Raw genomic sequence first — 23,033 nt, 5'->3', positions numbered from 1 at the left:
ATTTTTTTAAACTCCATTTTGCTAAAAAACCCGATGCCCTGTATTTCAGCAATATCCCCAACAACAGAATTTTTTTCTCAGTTCCAAAAGAGAAAAAATATGGATTAAAACAGAACACAAAACAAATTATAAAACACTTATGTGCTGCTGGTAGGTACTCAGATATGATGATTGTAAGTGCTGAATAAAATTCCTGAAGAGAACAGAAGATAATAGAGAGGGGATGAGCTCCACAGTGCAGCAGGATGAAAGCAAGAGAGCTGTGCTAGACTCCCTGCAACCCACGACAGTTTCATGCCAAATACATAGCCCTGTAATTTGAAATTCCCACAATGAAGAACACACATATAGTATTTCCAAAGCAAGTTACAGAGGCATCCTGGAAATACCAGGGCAGCGCACAAGGGGACTGTATCCTACAATGTTATTCCAAAACATGAACTGATACGGCAGGCAGTGTGCTTGGCTGGCATTTGGGAAGCACACCACATCTATGTTCTGTGGCCTTTCTTCATGGCCAGCTGGCTTTGAGATGGGATCAGAAGCATTAGCCCCACCTAAAAGAACCCATATCTGATTGAACTGCCACAGTGGTAATCAGCCATGGTGCTCCTCTGAGGGTTGGTGTAGCAGAGGGTGAATGAGATTTCAAATGCCCTTTCTTCCCCTGAACTCCAATAATTCAAAAATTGGTTTAGCTGTAAGGCTTGGGCTAAAAAGACAGAGAAGCGCTACGCTAACTCACCCTTGTAGAGAATTACAATTTCTGTCCTGAAATCTGATACACCACAGGACAGTTTCCTTCTCCCCTTTGGTTTATATCAATAATCTGTGCCTAAAACAAAACATGGAAAAATGAACTGGGAAGAGAAAGGACACATGCATGCATTATAGCAGTGGGTATTACCTACATCCAAAAAAAGGAGTTATTTGGTGGTTTTTTTTAATTGAAAACACCATCATTTCTTTACTGTTGTTTCTTAAATCATTGTGAACTAAGAAAGGAGTCTATTAACTGCTTCTGAATTGTGCATTCACCAGAGTAAGGCTTGTATTTGAAGCAGTATCTGTTTCTTGCTAATGACTGCAATATTCCCTTTGCCAGTACTCACAGTGTATGTAACCTTATAGTTTAGCAATTTATACAGTGCTTTCTCTTCTTCTTCTAACTTAGTTTAGTGCATGATATGCAAGTTTACTCTCACATAGGACAGCTGGTCTACATTCGCAGACAGAAGAAAACTGTGCATGTTAACTACGTGGCTAAAGTCTGCTGGAAGCATAAAGAATAGCCAGAGCAGCTTGGAACAAAGCAGGTAAAGAAAATGGGATATAGAAACACCTGATTTGATACATACACAAGCCTTTATTAGGGTTGAGCTTAACATCCGTCTGTTGGCTAGAGCCAGCACGTATGTGAAGGAAAAGGAAACTCTCTTCTTCCATGTGCCTTGCTAACTGTAGTTTACAGGGGAAAGATATTTTTCCTCATTTTTATGGTGTTTAGCTCGTTCAGGGAATTATAAGACTGAGTCTATATTCCATCAGCTTATGTAACTAATGGTTTTAAAAATGACACAGCCACAGCACTTATCTGTTCACCTCTGTGAGATGATCCACGCATCATACACAACTGCTCCTGCATTTACTTTCTCTAGTAATCGCATTAGCACAGTGCAGAATAGTCCCTCAGACATTATTTCAGTAACTCTTCTATGTTCAGGCTTCGTGCCGTTTGTCACTTGTCCTTTGCACTCCTACCTCTTCTTAATTACTGTCTTCACGCTCCCTCCACACACCCGTGAGAAGCCCTAGCCTGAATCATACTCCTATTGATGCTACTGGGCACATCCCAGTTGATGGGACCATAATGTTTTTTTGTCCTTTGTTATACTGTCAGGGCAATTTTTTTAAAGAGCTTCATTCAGATAAACAAAATCTATTCTGCTTTCACTGTCTGGCTTTGATGTGACAAACCTTGAGCTCTCTTCTTGTGCTGAGCCAAAGTGACTGGGGCATGCAAGACTGATTTTTGCAGTTTTCTACTCTTGGTTCCACAGTCAGAAGAATCTATTGCAATGGGTTCATGGAACAAACTGACCTAGCTTTGTTTCTCTTCAGATCTGCACTGACCTCTTTAGATTAAATGTGATGTCTCATCCTAAGTGACTCACTCCTATAGCTAGCTAAATTCAAACTGTTCTCTCTAAAGCTTGCAATCTAAACAATACATTTTATTATCACAGCTATGTGGACATTAGTTAAAACAACTTTACATTCTGAAAACATCTACATGATGTTGCTGGTTTATGTGGTTTTGGCAAGAACATCTCACTTTTTCTCTTTAAGCACTGTCACCTCTTGCTCCCAAACACGGCTGCTGTACTAACAATTAGCAGGTCAGGCCAGTAACGCTGCTGAAGAGTTTACAGAAAGCCATTCCTAGACACTGGCAGGGAAACAGATTCCTAATAAGGCAGCCAGAGCTGCCCCGTGCAATGGGACGATACCCAGACACCACATCAGGCTGAGTTCATGAAGTACCTACAGAATCCTCTATGAAACACAGCACTGTTCTGTGAAAGGATGTATTTCATACTCTTCCTGCCTGTGGACTCCTCTTTATATTTGACTCCCTGAAGCCTCTAGAAGCAAACACTTGCACTGTGAGCTTGTCCCCCCAGAACTACCCAAGCTACTGGCACACAGCGAGAGGACAGGCTATTGTCCCAGCCCAGCATACAAGGGCCAAGGAGATCATAAGTCCTCCTTCCTAAACAGAAGCAGCAAGGGACACAGAAGATCATCACCGATCCCCACCCTTCCAGTTCCCTCTGCCCAGTTTGGGTCTTGGTGCCAAGCTTGCTCAGAAGTCCAGCACTCTTAACAAGAAGAAAGTTACTCTCTCTCCAGCTCCTCTCTTATAAATACTGTATTTTGCTACAATGCTTTTAATGATCTGCAATAATTCTCTGTGCTTCCAACCGAGGATATCAAAGCACCTGAAAAACCCTTTCCTTCACCTTTTGTGGCACGTTAAAAGAAAACCAGAGGGACGGAGAAATTACATGTCTTCGAATCCAAACCTCTGCTCAAAAATCTAGACCCTGACTCTGTCCATGATAAAGTAACCAGCTGGTGGGAGGACAGCACATCATTCTGAAAGACTATACTCTTAAAACATCATCCATTAACACCTTTTTGAAATGACCTTTGAATAAAGTATACACACCAACCAAAATAACTTGTCAGCGATGCACTGAGAGTCTCTCACTGTCTACAAAACCAGGCTCAATCACCTTTCTTTCTCTCACTCACAATTTCCTGTTACCTTGAAGAGTGAAATGCTAAAAAAATTAAAATAAAACAAACAAACAAAAAAAATCACACAAGACAGTTCCCACTCTTCTTTAATCAGTAAAAAAAGCTAGAGCAGAAGATAAGCTCTCTGGCATTCTGGGGAGTAAAATTTAGACTGCATGACACTTACCAGTGGTTAGATATTCCCTGTTATTTTTCAGATATTCAGGCAAATGATCTTCACATGCACAGGTAGGCGGTACATACTGAGATTCTTAGATATGCCCATAATTGTGATAATCAAGTTAAATAAGTTACCATGGAAAGCCTTTGAGAAATGTATAAGTTATATTTCTATCATTAAAGAGGACTTACCTTCAAGGACTCCCAGAGGGGAAATTGTACCAGAGAGAAAGGAATCTGGAGAGGTGAGAAAAGAAAAAAACCAACAACATAATGTTACAAAAGCAAATTAGGCTGGCGTGTTCCTCAACTGGCTAAATTAGGAACAGTTATTGTTCACTCAGTGAACTGTAGCTTATTACATTTACAAATCTTTACGGACACTTTATGTATGATGCCATTAAATGACTGGTTTCACTAAAGCAGTTTTACTTTGTTTATCACATTCCCTGTTGAGAGGTTAATGTATTGTTACCAGGGTGGCCTAGAAGAGCAATAAGCAGTATGATCTAGTGCAGGGACATTCTTGGTTTGACGCTCAGCCAAGAAAGCCATAAGGGTGGTTCAAGAAACACGTTCCCAAGGCCAGGAACACAGCTTGGCAAAAAAACATCTTCAGCAATACACACTCTCACAAGTGCTGAGCTGAAAACAGTTGTGCTCCAACCAGGGCTTTGCAGTTGTGCATCAGCTGCAGAAGCTTTCCTGAACATCTCCTAGTGATCGCACATTAACAAGCTCCCTTGAGAATTAAAAGCAGGTTGTGAAGATCTACCACAATCCAACTAAAGCCCAAGGGAGAAGCTTGGTGATTCTCTTCTCATCACTTATAATGAGAGGATCTTCTGTCCAGCAACAGTCTTTCTCTACCCAGGCTCATTCCTGCCTATGTCTCCCCAGTAACGCCTGTGCATTTCCAGCTCCTCTGCAGATGTTGCCCTGATAAATGCCTCACAATCTTAACACTAGGGAAAAAAAGCAAACATACATCTCTGTCAGCTCTGTAGGCTGTGCAGGGCTAACACATGTAATAAGTCAGTTTTCACCATGAGCAGAGCAATTCTTTGCAACAAGAGACATCACTTTCCAAGGTTATGCCTTCCCTTATAGTTTCTTCCTCCTCCAATCTCTCCGCTAAGTTTTTCTGGCTCTTCCTCCTCCTCCACCACTCTGACAAGCCCTGTCCAATATCCGCCTCTGGTACCAACCCTGCCTTTGCTATCTCCAGCCCAAGTAACTATCTCAAGATGTCTCAGAAAGAGCAGTCCCTATGAAAATACTATCCTGGGTTAGAATTGCCCTACAGCCCTATCTGTAGGTCATGCTGCCCCTTCCTAGATGCTTCCCCAGTTATCTCCTCTGCTTCAACAGCCAGTTGGCCCCAGTTTCACATCTTCTTCCACGAATCTATTTTATTCACCTATACTCTTACCTTCCTTCCCCAAACACACTATATGTTGAGTTAGGTTTCCCCCTTATTAAGGCTGATTTTGCAGTTTGTGCATCATTTTAGTCTCAGAAAGCACTTATCCACCTTTTGCCATGAAAAGTAGTAGACACTCAAAATGGGCCACATTTAACTAACACATAAATCTTTGCTTTTTGTAATGTGGGTAATGTCAGGTTAAAAACATTCACTACAGAGATATGAACAGCTTATTAAACCCAAATTCAAGCTACACAAAGGAATCTGAAACGGTACATCCATTCAACATCACAAGAGTTAAAGAGTATTGTCTGCTTCACTGTGTTGCAACTAATGATTAATAAATGAGTCTATTAAGTTAATCTGCCAGGCAAAACTAAGCTTGACAGACACCTGCCACAGAAAATTTGTTATCTATTCAGGCAGGAAATGGCAGTGAGAAGAAATCAATGTCACTGCTGTACACTGAGCTGACAAACTGAAATCTCATAGGAAGTTTGGCATCTTAAACAATGAGCAATATCCCTGGTGGCATCTCAGAGCCCCACAACAAAGGTCAGACATGAATCTTATTTATCAGGGCCTTGAAACTCTTGTGTAGCAATTAAATTTCATTTTTAACACTGAGTGAAAAAGTCCAGCTATTTGACAGTAATGTGTGGTAATATATTTATGACAAGATATATATCCACATGCTGCTGCATCATTGCTGAATTGGAGTTAAATGGCATGATTTCTTTGCAACGTAAAATGAAAAGCAACATAATTTCTATTATCTAGGCCAAAATACAGGGAAAAAAAATAAACAATACCCACTACATTTGCTTCAAATTTGTTAAAAAAGAGAAAAGGAAATGCTCTGTATCCAGCTGCACACCAAACAAAACAAGCTTTCAAATACAGTCTCCAAGTTTTGCTTTTTTATGCTTGTGAATGAGTGGCAAAATTATGCAGCTGTTAATAAGACAACAAGGGCAGCTTTCGACATAAACCCCTTTTTATCTCCTAGCTAGAAGCTTTTCAATCGAAGAGGAAGTTTGTTCACGACTGCAGTTTGATTTTTGGTGTTAGTGGTGTTTGCTTTCCGCGTTCCACTCAGCAGGGACCAGAACTGGATGGGGATTATCGATTTCACTTCTCCCTGGGCACCCCACGAGATGCTGCAGTGTGCAGGCTTCCAAAACGCCTGGGAAGATTTCAGATGTGTGTCAGGATCTGCACAGCCACTGGGCTCCCTCCCCTCTAGGACACCTGCAGGATAAGGGCCTAAACATTCAGAAGTCCCACTTTATTTAATAGAGTTTGAAAATTTGCAAAAAAACAAACAAACTAGGAAGCACCACCAAGAAAAACAAGCAGAGCAACACTTCTGTCTGCACTAAGAAGATCCTAAGGAGACGTCCTCCGTATCTTACAGTCATCCATTGGAGCCTATTTGACAACATCCTGACTTAAAAATAAAACCTGCACAACTGATTTCATGGGTACTGGATTGAAAGGGAGTCTGGCTTCCTGTGGATTTGGTTTTTGTCATCAGTTTCTCTGAAGTCAAATAATTTCCAAGCAGGGTTTGGCGATCTTCCCATGACAGGGACTCCATCACATTTCACCTCTTCCACAGTGCATATTGAAAGTTCAGTTCCTATTGCAAGCCTTCCCTCAAACCCCTTAATCACCTTTATTCTCCTCTCACACACATATTTTCAAGAAACTTATAGGAGCTCCTGTTTACCTTTGCAGCCTGTGCCTTTCTGCCACATTTCCATGCCAACATGTCCAAGGGCTGCGCAGGCTGCTGTGCGTTCATGTGTGCATACACCCTGTTTGCATAAGCCTTGTTTCCCTAAGAGACCAGACTAAACAGCTCACACCCAAAAGCAGGACTAATATATGCAAAAAGAAATAGAAATAGTTCTGCAAGGGTAAGTCATCCAACAATGGAAAAGCCTTTAGATGGCTTATTGCCCTTTATTCCTCTACCATGACAGATGTGACAAAATCTCGCAGTCTGAGGATACTTCTTAATTTGAAGATTTACAGCATTTCATTCCTTTTCATATTTTGCTTTGTAAAAGAAAAGCTCTTCAGCAACGAACAGAATCACACCCTGCCAGGCAGTGATATTTATGCCTGAAATAGGCTAAGGCAACAATAAAAATGTGGTACACACATGTGGGTAACTTTCTGCCAGCAAATATGAAACCCTGGCGAGCTCCACCAACCTCTCATTCAATGTTAATATAAAATAGACAGAGAGTACCAGTTCTCATGTCTGGCCTAATGTTATATAACTGTGCTGTTTGTTCAACAGAGTAAACTCTTACACACACACACCAAAAAAAAAAAAAAAAAAAAAGAAATTTAAAGCCCCCAGACAGCTGTAAATCATAATTCTAAACTGTTTTATAGGTTAGTGAAATTATCATTTGCTCCGGTCCCTGCAGTCCTTAGCACCTGATGCCTAGCTTAATGTAATGAACGTTACAGATTCTCATTTCTACTGATCTACTTAATTCCTCTGATACAGAAGGATTTTAAAAGATTATCTGTAATAAGTTACTTCTAGAAATAGTTGTACTTCACAGCCAGGGCAACAGATACACACAGCTCCACTTCTAAAAAAAATACCAACCTGCAAGTACTGAAGATTGATGACGGAGCAAAAGTCTTCCCACCAAATACTGTTTAGTTAAATAAAGAAATTTAAGGAGGAGCTTAATAATACTCTTTGTAACTACAACAAAATATTTTAAAGAAACTAAAAATTCACCAGTTAATATCTGATGCTAAATTGAAAGCTGACATTGTCTCAAAGGAAACAGAACATGCTCTCCTTGCTCTCTGCCTGAAGGAGTGGCAAAGAAGGGCGGGGGGGGGAGAACCAAAAGAAAAAAAAAAAAACCAAACCAAAACCAAAAGCCCCCAACTCAGCAGCTCCTTCAGGACTGGGATTCCCTTCCAAATATGAGAATTCTTTCACACAAAGAGGAAACAGATGTCCATGGCTGGAATTTGCATGTGGCTTTATTCTCTTCTAGGATACAATAAAACTACTCTTCTTCTCATCCTCCGAGCTAGAAATTAAACAGTGGCATGTCATGCAGAGTCCAGCTGTGCTTTCTACCTCCAACCTTTATTAGCAATATATTTAAAAAGAAGAAGAAAACAGAGAGACAGAAAGAAAGGGAGAAACTAGAAAAGCATAAGAAATGAAAAAGTATGTGGTATGTGTTCTCAAAACAATATAAAACCTACAGATGTTCTTACTAATCTGTGGCACATGTTTGTTTATTCAGGTTTTCCCTGTCTCCAGTTCAGAGAGCCTTGCTGCCCAGAAGAGCTATCTGTTTTTACAAATGTTAGAGTAAATACTGAAGGAGAGATTGGTGTAAACAACCAGATGAGGAAACAGGCTCACCTTGTAAGATCTTTTTCAACATCCCTGAAACTGTACCTCCATCCCAGAAACTGCTCTCACCCATACCTCCACTTTTCCCTACATTAAGAGCAAGGGGAGAAAAGGCAACAGTTATGAAGAGAATCTGGACAGTGCAAATATCACAAAGGCCATCAGCAAGAACATCTGTTCCTTCAGGGAGATCGTACCGCAGTCATCACGAAGTAGTTGTCAAACTTGCACCTAACCTGTCACTTGCACACGCTTTGACAGGGCTCATGGAAATGCTCTCACTGTTGAAGCCTGTATTTACCAGGAGTACTTCACCACAGTGTCTGAGCTGCAGGTGCCAAACTGCCTTCTCTGGTGTAATTACAAAGAAAAAGACTAATAACCCACTTCTGAGTATCAAAAAAATGCAGTTTTCCAAGGATACATAAACCACAAGTTTCAGGAAAACAATCTTCCCTTTACTTAAGTCCATTTTACTACTTTTTTTTTTTTTTTTTTTTTTAAATCAACTTCTTTACAAAAGATGGTTCTTTTCAAATAGGTTCAAGTTGCTGCAAAATAAAACGACCCTGTCTGCCCACTGGGGTTAACACAAAACATTTCTGTTAATAATCACAGTAAATCTGGTTCAGTGTTTTGTCCTCCTAAAATTCTTCACACGCTTGCCCATTATGATAAACTGATGTTCCAGCTATAAATACACTTTCCTCATGATGGAATCTGAAAGGACAGCATGAAATGAGGTAAGCCTCTGCCCTGGTCATGTCAGAGGTCATAGCCACTGACACCGTAAGACCGGTAGCTTTGCACAGTACTAACTGCAGGTGAAGGTGTAGAGGAGCTCAGCACAGCCATCATCGATGGCATACCCTAAAGCTGACGAAGTAGACTTATCTTCTTGCAAAGCTTCAATTAATACCATTTCACAGATTCTCCTTGATAAATTGCAGATGCCGCAAGGAACCTAACGAAGGTAATCTGTAATCTTCACATGAATGAAAGACTGTCAAAGCCATCAGCCATGTTCCTGCAGCTCTGAGAGATGAAAGGTGTGAGCGTCGTGAAAGAATGGATGTTTATACGTTAAATAAATGATGGAGAGCTTTGTTAATAAACACTGGCGCAATTAGAAACAAAATTCTTCAAGCAAGTATGACAATGCTGGTATAGCAATGACCAGAGAAGATCTCTTGGCTCCATTCCTTAAGGGACACAGTTCACATACAGCACCTTCCTGTAAGACCACATGAAGACAAGGAGAGGTTGAACCCCATGGGAAGCTGGACCGTAACAGGTAAAACTATCAAGTTGCATCAGCAATAAACAACTTGTCACAACTCTTTGCTGTTGAACATGTGGCTCTGCAGCACTGCCAGAGGCAAAGGAATGGCCTTTAGGGTGGTAGAAAGACTGGTCTCAACAGTGCCAAGAGTATCATTAAAACAAAGGTTTCAGATCATGCACCAACAGCCACCTGAAGTAATCAGCTATTCCCTCATTTTCAAGCAAATAACATTAACCCTGTGTGAGCTGGGAGATAACTGCAAGCTATAAATGGGAAGAAGTACAAAATTCCTGAATTATACTCATTGTTCTGTTTCAAGCATCCACTAACCTTCAAATATTTCAGCCTTGCTTCCTCTGTTGCCCCAGCTCTAAGCCCAAGGTATTTCTGCTTGTCACCTGGCATATGTGAATGTTTGGAAGTAAATTCCTTTTTGAGACAAAACATTATGTGCCCCACACGGTTGCTTAATTTGGTTACAAGCCATTCTCATGGATGTCCTTTAGACCTGTGTGGCAGAACTTCACATACAACAGAATTTTCTTTTAAACAGCACCACACGCTTGTTATAAAAGCAACATATAAAGGACGTTATGTAGAGAGAGATAAATACAAGGAAAATTCTATCCAGTCTTCCCTCCGCTAGAAAAAGTTTTTGTAAGAAAAAAAATGTAAGAAAAAAGTTTTTCTGGAGGGGCAATATTGACCAGTGAAGGCAAAAGACACAGTCAGAGATGCAGCATGACTGTGTGTTCCCAAAACATGGGAAAAAGAGAAGCGCTGAGGCAGATGCACAAACTCAGTGCAGGCTGGATTGATTTAAGAGAGCCTGATGATCACAGACCACTAACTCTGCACACACGAGACAGACCATCATCGAGCTATTGAAGGCTCTTTCCTCCAAGAAAAAAATATTAACAGCTTTCAAAACCTCCCCATTTTGCACCAGCCCCTTACTTTGCTGGGAGGACGGAATAACTATTAGAAACCGTATAACATTGGCCACAGAAGTCAGTCTTATTGTATTTGAAGCAGGAGCTGGACTGACCAACCCCTAATTAGACAAATAATATCCACATTGTCCCATTCTCCAACAAACAAGCACTAAAGAAGATGCCCTTCTCAAAAACAACATACCAAAAAAACCCTCCACAAGAAAATGAATATGCTGACCAATTTGTACATGCTGTTTTCAAGGTGCAGATAAAAACCTTGTAGGATAAAAGATGAGTTTAGCAGCTCTAGAAGAATGAAGGCATTGTTTAACAGGAAGCAGATGTATGTCAGATGGCAAACTCATTAAAGTGTCCCATCGTTAAAGGAAACGGGATAACAACGAGCCATCTGAAAAAACCTGAACTGATCAGGAAATACACAAGCCGCAGCTAATCTCCTATTTATTGGTAGGTAATGCCTTTAAGTCATGCACATGCATTGAGTTTAGGACCATGAAGGACTAATCTTTGTTCTCATGAAAAAAAACACAGGAGCAGAACCCTAAAGCATGGAGTGCAGCATTTCTGGAAAAAGTCTTTGAGGAAAAACCCTAACATTTGGAGAAACTATTACATCAATACATGAGCACACACACACAAACACACATGGTTACGTGCTGCTGTCCTGGCTAACTTTGAAGACATTTTAATGTACATTTTACATACATGTAACATTTTAAATGTAGGTATAATTACAAAAATATCTTGTGAAAGGCACCTATCAAGGGAGAGCCTCTAGATACAAACTTTTAAAGTCTAATGAAAGAAAAAAAATTTATAGGCAGACACTGGACTGTCAGATTTGCAGTATTACAGAGTTGAGCAGTTCCTCAAATTAGAGTTTTGCAGGAGATGCAAGGACCTAAGCACAAGGAATTAAAGAAGCAGCAGGTTTGATTCACAAGGCAGGTGGATCTATGGAAAGGAGTGAGAGTATTGCTTCTTCCAGCAAATACTCAAAGACACTTGACAACAGTGCAGCTGTAATTGCACTGACATCAGCGTAGGAACTCTTGTCCTCAAGAGTAACAGCCACAGAAAAAAAAATTAACAGACTAGAAAGAAACATGTGTTTCTCCCTTCCTGGATGTATCTCAACCTATAGCAGTTTTGTTACAAATGTGTTGTTACTACATTATGATTACAAATATAACACAGCAGCTCTCACCATAAAAATTAAATACATCTCTCACCAGGAGATTTCTGAATGTCACTAAAAAAATTTCCATGGGAAAATCCACCTCTGCCTTTGCATATGGGCCTGATCCAAAGTTCACTGAAATCGCTGGGAATTTTGCACATGTGCCTTCGATACCTTCTGGATCAGGACCCAAGCTCACGATGGAGACGGGAGGAGAGAGCGATGCAAGGGTTCCAGCATACAGCACAAGGATCAACTAATTCATGTCCTACCATGTCCTTCCCAGGATGCACAGGCTCACATGGTGGAAACAGGATCAAGGGTGTGCTCTTTTTAACTTCTTAAGCAGAAACTGCTGCGAATTCCCTGCTTTTACAGAGACGTACACAACGGCCCTACACACAGCTGTATCTGAGCCCAAACCATGTACGTTTAACTTAAAGCCCCAATAAAGTCAATGCAAGCTAAGCAAATTCTTTTGACGGTTTTACCAAATACAAACTTTGGTGTTTTGCTGCATCAAGAGCCCTGATTAATATTTAATAAGAGTATTCCTACACATTTGCCTTTTGGGTGGGGGAGACCAATAAAAAAACCTCCAAAACAGAACAAGACAAGTAACCAAATGTTGCTTTAAACAAAACACCCCACAGATACTATTGAGAAAATTACTCCATCAAGACCAGTGCAAAACCAACATTAACGGAACAACTACTATAAACCACCAAGTTGAAACTTTCTTCTTTGAAGTGTATGACCTATAAACCACTGTTTATATATCTTACACCATCATCTCCATCATGTGGCAGAGAGAAAAAACGCAGATTACTGTCAAATTTAGGAAAAGCTATTCACGTAAAGGTATTTTACTTATCTTACACACATGGATACACACTTACGGGTATACACATTCAGAATTTTTTTAGTATCTCACAAAATGGGGCATTGCTAAGCTTCCTTCTGTGACTGCTATTTTCAACTATTTTGGAAGAGCTATACCTGCATTGCACACCACAGGCAAAAGTAGAAATAGCCTTGTCCTGCAAGGTGCTCGCAGTCTCACAGGCACTGCCCCGATGGGTGCCAATGAAACAGTACTCAGGGGAAGGGGCAGCAGGCCAGGGTGAGAGGTCCATCATACAGCAGCCTAAATGGCAAGTCAGATCAGGTGGAGTGAAAGGATTGATCTTCACAGACTCCTTGGAAGAGTTCATTTGCCACGTGTGATCTCCGTTGGTGTTAGCTGAATACAAGTTGGTTCTGCAAAGCACTAAAACACGTCTCAATTCCCACCTTTGTACAGAGAAGCAGTTAAATATGTCCTTAAGGCCTGTACTGAATGGTCTAACTATCCTGTGTGCCTGAAATAAGGCTGGACTATTTTCTCTCTCTCAACTACCTTTTTTATATTTTAGTAAACAGTTGCATTGCTTTAGCCCAACCACAAGATATGCAAGGTCTTGCAAAAGTCACTGAGTGAAATGACTTGCCAATGTTACATCTGGGGACCTACTAACTTATGACAATGATCTCTCCTAGCTTATATGTATTAAAGCATGAGCTTTCCTGAACTGCAGCTACAGTTCCACAAACTTTAATCTCATTCTACATTACAAAAGCCCTAAGCTAAAACTCATTAAAGTGAATTGAAAAATCGCAATAAGCATTTGATCGAACCCAAGTGAACAATGCACATACAGATACAGGAAGGATGGTTCCTTTTTTTTTTTTTCTTTTACCCTCTACAATTTTTTTTTTTTTTTGACAGTTTAACCAATTCTGCAGACACTGTAACTATTTAAACAGGAAGCCCCTGGACCCAGCAGACCTCCCTGCCTATGCAGCTGGAGAGCTATTCTGTTCCTAATGGAGCATTTCTTCCACCCCCACCCAAAGGTAGCAGCTGTACGATGTCGGGTCCGACACTGCAGGGCCACCTGGGACTCGCTGCCCTCCCAGGTGTGGACTTGCAGACTCGTCCACAGCAACCGAGCCCCTGGGAAAGCTGTCTCGCTGCCTGCATCCCCCAACTTCCTGCCTGTCAGCAAGCTGGGAAAAAACTTTAGACGGGGCTGGCTGTGTACGCAAATCCAATGTGCAGAGAGCAGGGAAGGTTTGCTTTCAAGAACCTCTTGCAGGCTTCCTCAAAGGAGTCTAACCCTGCTTGCAGTGACATGATCATTTTAAGACCTGTGGCAATAGAAGATATGACTCTCAATTATTTGTTTTAATTCATTTATGGAGAAGATGCTTTCACCATAAACCTTTGAATTCATTTGCATGTCTATACAGCCACCTCATTTCCATCTGCCTTGAGGATCTATCATAACCACAATGTTAAACCATAAAGTTAAACCAAAACAATTTCTCACACTCAGTTACCCAGCTTGGACATGAGGAAAGTGTGCCAAACTACCTGAGCATGGGAACACGATCCAGATGAACAAGGGTGATTTGGTGGGGCGAGAACTAAACAAGTGGAACATCCCAGACACACACAAATCCTTATCATCTTCATTTGGTCACTGTGCAGGGCTGCCCACACATCCCAGCTCTTGGTTTGGGCTGTCTTCGGTGCCTGATGAGAGCCCAAACCAAGCTACAGAGCATGACAGCAGCTAACTTGTTCTGTGGAATCCTGGCTATAGCTCTGATCAGCAAAGTAGAAACTATTAAGTTTCCACTTCACCAGTATAAATCATTCCCTCCATGCTTGGAAAAACACTTAAGCACACTCTTAACTTTCACTATTGCTGAATAGGAACAAGATTACGGTTTAAAAACACTAAACAACAGACCCAAACAAATTCTTAGACTCCATACTCTTCTTTACGCTCCCAACTTGCCATTAATCTAAAAGCTCTTCCAGAGTTGGAGCTGGGCCAAAGCGTTTTGTTGAACTGACGCCTAAACAAAGTTTTCTGCTAATTTGGGGCTGCAACCAACGTGGTGAATGAAGAGAAAAGCCAAAGAAAACAGTCTAAACTTTTCTGTGGATTACTTTAGATATACAATAAAGAACTCAAAGTGACCTCAAACACCCAACAGAGGATAAGCCAAGGTTACAACACAACCGCAGCTCCAAGAGGTTTCAGCATCACAACTAGCAGCAGAAAAATCCAAGCAGTCAACATAACTGCCAGAGCGCCACGATGGGATCAGATCCCACTGTTTCCAGCATGCTCCTCTCTCACACAGCAGGTCTGAGCTCAGCATCTGTTGCACTGATGGTCCCTTTAAGAAACGTACTTCTGTGAAAAACATTGACACCAAAAGGAGAAAGCCAAATTGCACGCCCACTGCAGCGTGGCCTCTAGAGGGAAAGGGATGGGAAATGCCGCTCTCACAGCTTTAATTCATTGAAAGGCCATTTCACATCCAGAATGTTCCACTAAGATGATTTCTCTTCCTCACTGGCTTTGCACCCATGTCAAATGCCCATCACAGCCAAGTGGCAGATTTGCCAATTCCCTGCTGTCATAGGTAGATTCATAAAACTCGCAGTGCAATGGCTTAAGTTGTGTTGCCTGGTATGGGCTTTTGTCTGTGATACACACCAGTGACTGGGATTTACATCTATATATATATATGATTTGAACCATAGCCTTCCCAATTGTTTTCCAACTGACAAACAGAAAATCAGCAATGAAATAAATTTTCGTACTAACGGGTATTACTTGAGGGGAAAGAAAACCAAAACCAAAAATGTTGGTTGGGGAAAAAGCCAGACATTCCCTAACCATGAGGAATCTCCAGAAATTTTACTTTTTCAGTGGACAGTATTTTAATACCTGCTTGAGAAACCTGCCATCAGGTAGGTCTCCAGAAGCATTTCTGTTCCTGCCAGCATTTGGACGCCTTATTTTGGGTGCCACTCACAGACCCCGTAACTCATACGCAATGCTCCTTTCACCTGAGGCTGAGATGTACCTGTCTGAATTAGTTCAACAAAACTGCAAGGCTGCATCTGAAGAAAAAAAATATTGATCCTGACCAAAGACATGGTATCCCTGGGGCTGCACTGCACACAGCTGGACTCAAATAACGGAGCAACAGGCAGCGCAGTAAAGAAAAATTAGCAAGCAAGTTAGGGACAAAAGAGAAAAGGAAAGACAGCAATGCTATTGCCTAATACAAAGAATGAGCTAATCTCAAAGCAAATGCCTTTTCCAGTGTAACGTTTGTAACCTTTTGGGTTGAAAAGGAACAGACCGGTATTAGCAGCGTATAATATATCCAGGTGACTTAAACCAGGATTTTTTCTAATGAGATTAGCAAGCTATACATTACAATTCCAATAATGTTTCAACCTCAAGGCATTTTAATTAGATTTTTCATTTATCTTCCCTGGGATTTTCTAATTTGTGCCAGAATGCTTTCTTCACTTAAACCACAATTTTTATCTCAGCACAAGTACTAATAGACCACTTCAGACAAAACAACCAAAATCTGTGGAACTCTTACAAGAGCAAAAATCAACTGTGGCTTTCAAGCAAAAGATATAATACCATTAACACCTTTCTTTAAATAGTAGCACCAAATGCTGGCAGTGGTCTTTGGAATCATGAAAAGAGTTAAGAAACCTGCAGAACAGTGTGCGCGTTCTGTGTTCACACATACAACTTTAAAAGCTCAGCTAACATGATGCCAGTAAATGCCCTGACTTCATTTGGAAGTCCTGCAGTGAGTATTATCAGTGTCTTAGGCCTAGGACTAATCTGGGGTGGAAAGGAGGTTCCCAAATTCATGCTGAAATGCTGATTGACATGGTGAAAACATCTGGAGGGAAATTTCCCGTAGACTAAGAAGGAGAAACTGAGACAGAATGAGATCTACCTTTACCGTCTGCTTGCACTTCCCCTTCCAGCTGTAGCTGTGGGTAGAGGGGTTGGTTACCACTTTCAGCACAACCCCTGCCACACATTACTGTCCTCATCCCTTCCAAGAGCTGGTCTGGCTCCTCACATTACTACTCCGTCCCCACTTCATGCCAAATAAGCCAGGTTAAAGATGGCAATGGTGGGCCGTAACCTCTCCAGCGAGCTGCGCAGCCAGAAGATCTCTGAGCATGACCTAAGGAACAGGCAATATTGGCTGATTTCACTCTCAGGCTTAAACCAAGCATGAGCTATTTCCACCACCACCATGGTGCACCCGTCAGCAGTCACCCCAGAAAAGACCCTGACTTGATGCCCTGTGCCCACAGACCAGCTGGTAAGTACCCATTTAGAAAGCACAGCTGAACATTGGGAAGGATCCTACCCTGAGTAACAGTCTTTACAAGATGTGTTGATTGGGGGGGGGGGGGGAAAAAAAGTGCCTTTGCTTTGCAACACGTAGCAACTCAGTAAGATAAATGACAAAAGCCTTTACTGCGGTGGAATAAATACAATCACAATAAAATTCCACCTGTCAGCTCCAAAAGCACCCCACATGTAGAATTTACACAAGCTGAACTGGAGCTGGTTCAGGGCATGTCATAACAGTTAGTCATTTCTGCACTGTGCACTGTTAAAATTGGCCTCAAGATTAATTGAGTGCCTGTAAAGGGCAACCATATTTCAAGCAAACCAGGACATGCTCAGGGTAGTTGGACTACCCCTTCAGCAGCATTCCAGAGCGTTTAATTTTTGCCACTCGGTTTTCATGAAAAAATATTTCCAGTACACTTCCAAAAAATTCTACCATCCAGCAAAAATACTTTGTGGTAAAAGTCTGGAGAAGAAGGGACAAGAAAGATATTAGTTTATATTGAAAGGATTTTGCATAGCATTATTTCAATCTACACTTCTAAGTGAAAAGTAAGAATCACAAGTATTTTTTCTCACACAAGTTGTTCTCAATCTGTCTGTTCACATAACTAAAATATTGTATTTCCAATCTAACAGCATCACATGGGGCTTTTTGAATGGCAGCCTATTTTGTTTGTGCTTTCCAGCAAAAGCCAATTCTGGTGCAGGAGACAACATTACTAAAATGTAAATTAAAAGGGCACTGTTAATTGTTTCACTCTTACTCCATTTTTTCTCAAGGGGCTTTAATTCAGGAAATCTTCTCACTTTGTGCAACAGCCTTTTGAATCAAGCCAGTGGTGCTGAGTACCCTCATCCCTTGTTTCAAGTCAACTTCAGGCAAACAAGCACGGAGGAAATGAGCAGGCATGGTCCTTCCCAGAAGCTGCGTATTAGAGAAGTCAGTCTGACATGAATATAAATCCTCTTGGGCTTTCTCAAAAATTAATGCACCAATAATGTCAGATTAATATGTAATAATGAGACAATTTTCTTCCATGTCACACAAACTACACATACTGTATCGGCACACCACGTGCACTCTGAAGCCAGCAAATTACACTGTCAGCGACAAATACATTTCAGATGTCGCAACTAGAACGGTTGTTAGTGGCAATTTTGCAGTGAAGGCTGCAGTGCCTGTGTCACCCACACAGCTGAAATAAATCTTCAGATGCTCTGGTGCACAGGTCAGTCACTTTGGTAACACATTTTTAGCAGGGTATTTGCTCGATTTTGGAAGTAAATATTTTAGTAATTATTCACTTTTAAAATGCTGTTATTTTCATATTTCTCTGGATTAAAAAAAAAAAAAAAATTACCCTCTCACAACTTCCAAATATAGATCTCTCAGCCATCTTTAAACCTGTATTATTAAAAAAGAGAGAATCAGCTATCTTGGACCTCCTCTTATTCCAGGTAATTTATACCACACACGGTCCAGACAACTAGTTAAAACTTCCTCCCCTTTCTATTCCTGATGCTGCAAACACCCAGTTCTCAAAATCCACCACTTGGAGAGATAATGAGAAACCAGAATGGCAAACTGGGCTGCACAAGGTTTGTGGTGTCCTCTGGGGAGGCCAGAGGCTCTTCTGGGGATAAGGCTTTGAGCAGGGAATGATGGGGCAGCAAGAAGTGATCACATTTTAGAGAAAGAGACCCTGGAAGAGGCAGCTATAACTTTGTTGCAGGTCATTTTTGTCCCAAACACTTCACAATCAACTGAGGATTCACCCCAAGACCTGCAATTATGGGGAGGCAAATGTCATTGCCTAATTCACTTAAAAGAAATGAAGCACAAATGCTGCAAGCTTAAGTGCCACTTTGGTGACAGTTTGTTCTTGATAAATAAATCATTTATACACCTGACACAGCTCGTTTATTCCTTTCATGATAATTACAGTTTTAGAAGCCTCATTTAAGGGGTGCAAATTAATTTCCAAATTCCACCTACTGTCAGAGAGTGTATTTTATTAGGTGATTAATTACCTGCAGGAGCACTTCAGGAGACACCTTGGAGGCAAACAAGGATTGCTGTGACAGCTCCTTTAAGATATGGCTCCGCTCCTAAAGCCCGATGAGCAAAAAGATAAAATAACTGCATACAGGTGTTATCTTCTGCAGCACCTTGGGATGTTTGTGCTTCAGAGAAGTGCACTTCCCCTCTAGAACATGCAAATATTTGCCTCGATGCTATAGCCCTTACTTTGTGAGAAGTCCTGTAAACTGCCTGGGCTTGGGTCCACTCCCACAGTGAGGAAGAATTCAAGAACAGCCGTGGGGAACTACTCTTCCCTCAACCTCAGTGTGTTCCTGAAAACCTCCGCACCCCCAAAACACAGACCACTTGGCCTTCTCCAGCTTATATGCCTGGATGACATACAACTGGTTTCAAATTTCTGGGCCAAAAGTACTTTTTGTAAGTTTGTAAGATTTATAGCAAATTTTACTGCAGTTTCCTTGCTGTCATCTCAGATCTCTACACTACCTGAGCTTCCAGCAGTCCTACACTCCTTACAGTGCAGCAGCAAGAAGATCTATACATGTGTCACGTAACTCTTCTTTACAGTCAAGTTTGGTACCCAAAGATCACAGTGAGAAGAAACCAGCGCAGCCCAGCACAGCTTATATACACACCTATGCACCAAGTTCAGGTGTAGAGACACATTGCAGTCACCTTGATACATCATTTAGATACTGAAAAATAATCTCCATAAAAAAGAAACCCTTCCAGTAACACAAGTGGAGAAATGCAGAATTAACCAATTTTATAGGCTTTACCCACCTATCCTACCTCTCTTACTCTACACAATACCCAAAGCACTGCTGTCACAAGAATAGCTCTGCTCACTTGCATTCCTTGTCTGCCTTCTCTTACAACCACACTTGCCTTTCCCAGGAATTGCTGTATTACGGAGAAAATGAGATTTGAAGGCTGTTGACCAAGGGCAGGGCCTGTTCCCAACATGTTTGTCTAACCTATTTTAACAGCTTCTCCTGATGGATGGGCTGCACAGATGATCAGCTCAGGTGCTACTTTGTTGGATAGTTCCCCAGAGCAATTTAAGTCATTACTACGTCACCTTCTCATCACAGGCATAGGAACAGACTTTTCTCCTTTGCAGAAAATTTTCAAGTACTTGTCTTTATCATTTTTCCTCCCCGTGGCTTTTCCAATGCTTTTCTTCCCTTTTGTGCACAAGGGCATCAGTCTCAAAGACTGCCAAATGCAATTCTCACTGCATTTCATCAGCAAGCTTAGGCCAGATTGTTAGCAAAAGCTGGTTAAGCCTAAACCGACATTAACCCGTCAAGTTTGGAAGCAAAAGAAAATACAGAATCAAAATAGTCTAAGAGAGATTCTCTCATCTGACAGCAATAAACTTCTTCTGATTTCAGGCTAGTTGGGATGTCAGTCTCCCTTCAGTATGTATTGAAGAATGAACATCAGAGCAGAACATGTCTGAGGTAGGAGAATAGAAAACCAGATTTTGAAAATCTGAGAACTTACTGCTTTCTAACAAAATAATAATGAAAGACACAAAGTCTTTTCTGAAGCATTTTGCAAAGCTGAGGATACATAGTGAAGCGAAGGATTGCTCTAGACTCTGAAAAGACTAGCTGAAGCCAGAATGTATCTACAGTACTTGTAGTTTTCAAGATGTGGATGCCTAATGTGACTTTTTATTAAAGAAGTATAAGCACTTGACATAACTCTCTGCTAGAACAAGATCAGAAAGCTACTTGCTGCACTTTCTCTCAAAAAAACCAACCCCCAAAAATCCCAACAGCAGCAGCAAAATAAAAAACCCAAAAAACAACACCACCACACAAACTCCCCAGAAAAACAATCAAATCCCAGTGAAGATCAAACTCAATCTTATTGCTCCAAATCTGCCCTTGATTAAGTATGGAGCCTTCCACCACTCAACAGTTGTTACAGAGAGAAGTCTCATCTAAAATGTCATATAACCCAACAGTAATTAACCAACTCTGACACTGTACTACAAACCTACTTCGATTTTAACCCATATCATATGCTGGAAACTTCCAGTCGAACATTCTGTATTTTCTCATTTGCCCACATACGCTTGTTATTAAAACCACATGCAAGCGCTGAATCATTTCATGGGTCGTTTAGAGACAAACATCCAGAAAATTGTGGGAAACAAGTATAACCCTAAGAGTCTGTGCAAGCTTGTATAGTCTGAGGCATGCTGTGGTGCAGAAGCTTGAGCTACAAGACTACGTTATTCTAGGGCTCAAAAGTGAACTGGAGAGAAGTCACCATATATGTACACTGAATTTCTGAGTAGATTGTTAGCAAAGTCAGCCAGGGTGACAGTTTCAACCCTCGGCGCCTTGCAAAACGTCACGTGTTTGCTCAACTGTTAGTTCACAACAAAAACCCTTAAGTGAGGCAGCAGGATAGTCTTTAATTTCTGAAACTAGTCTGGCAATGAGGAGAATTCCCCAACTGCATAGGAAGTTAGAAGCATAACCTCAGGCAAAGCACTCAATCTTTCTGGATCTGACATCTGGAAAAAATGGTAGCCCTTCATCTTGTCCATTGGACTAGAAGGTCACCAGCTCAAAGATGACCTTTCACCGAGAGGACAGTCAGTAAAACAGTAAGGCTTTGCTTTTGATCGGGTTTGTATGGATTATTCATACATTACAGCAGTGGCTGAAGGACCCAAGTATAACGTGCCAGCTCAGCTGTGCAATAATAACACACATGAAGTCCACCTGAGAACACAACCTCTTTCCATTAACGGTTACTGTTGCATTCAGAAGCATATATTCCCTGAAGGGGAAAACTTCTGGATAAGCATTTTCTATACCAATACATCTCACCTATGGATCTTATTCCCCAGCAACACAATGGGACATTCATATTCTGTCCACAGATCTCTAATTTTTCTCTGAAGCCTAAAGCAGCACATAAATGATCCAGGTTTCTTTTTGAGCCCTCTGTCAGGATTGTAAAAGATCAGATCCTGACATTGTAACACAAACATTTTTAGTAGCTCCAAGTTCTCAACTTTCCTCTTACAGGAGTGCATGTACACGCATCCAAGAGATTTTCCATGGAACCCAAATGCTTCAAGATAAAACTAAACCATTAAATGATGAGGTCTTCCAGGAAATTCTAGGGGAGACCTCTCAGAGTCAACTCTGATCAAATGGCAGTCTACTAGAAAGCTTCACAAAGAGGTCATTTGTGAAGAAAGACAAGGAAAATGATAAATGATAAATCTAAAGCTCTATAAACCATCTGGCCAGATAAAGGGCACACATTTCTCACAAGAACACTGGCTTACCTGCAAGCGTACAAGGACAGTAACAACACTCAAAAGCACTAATGAAAATCTCAAGCCTCAGCCTACCACTAATATTTCCACCTTGCTTCTATTGATGTAATGCTATAAAGTAGGACTTCTAACTGGCATTAATGAGGCAGTAAACATCTCCTTTCAGAAAAGTGAGCTGTAATTTCAGACAGCTGCATATGTAAAACTCTATCTCATACTAAATAGCTGATTCCTGAAGAGGGAAAACAAAGAAAGCCCAGACAGGTTCCTATGACCAAGACTTCTGATACTTCTGATGGATGCTTGGAAAGGCGAAGGAGCGGGGGAGGGAGAGTCACAAGATTAGCAAGCATGTAACAAACACAGAAAAACATCCATCAAGATGATGATTACTGCAGTCATTTCAGAACTAAGGAAAGAGATGGCTTTAGTACCAAAAATCCTAAGTATATACTAAACTTGCCTTTTTTGACCAAGCTTTTGGGGTAACAGGAACTACATTTGCTGCTCTGTACCGCTCTAGGAAGAACTGTTCATTCCCACCCCACTTGCCACACTGGTGAGCTGCAGACATAAGGCAATCCTTTTCTCCTGGGTGTTTCTGAACAGAAACAAAGCTTTTTCCATGAGGAAAATCCATATCTCTGAAGGAAAGAACTTTATAGTGCAATCTAAATATTCATCA

The 23,033-nt window shown here is 41.1% G+C and overlaps 1 protein-coding gene across 4 annotated transcripts in view; it reads right to left on the bottom strand.

The window, feature by feature from the left end:
* Positions 1-23,033, bottom strand: part of SLC25A26 (solute carrier family 25 member 26) — a 91,685-nt gene that overhangs the window by 26,211 nt on the left and 42,441 nt on the right. For all 4 annotated transcript variants that reach the window (XR_012634322.1, XR_012634323.1, XM_074914740.1 and 1 more), the window contains exon 6: positions 3,676-3,720. Coding sequence is in view for 2 of the 4 variants with exons in the window: in XM_074914740.1 (XP_074770841.1) it covers positions 3,676-3,720 (45 nt within the window). In the remaining 2 variants the exon portion in view is untranslated. The remainder of the gene's footprint in view (positions 1-3,675; positions 3,721-23,033) is intronic.

The sequence above is a fragment of the Athene noctua genome, chromosome 10 (assembly GCF_965140245.1).
Source record: "Athene noctua chromosome 10, bAthNoc1.hap1.1, whole genome shotgun sequence".
Lineage (NCBI taxonomy): Eukaryota > Metazoa > Chordata > Aves > Strigiformes > Strigidae > Athene > Athene noctua.
The sequence above is the reverse complement of the archived record's forward strand: the minus strand, read 5'-3'. Positions and strand labels throughout refer to the sequence as shown.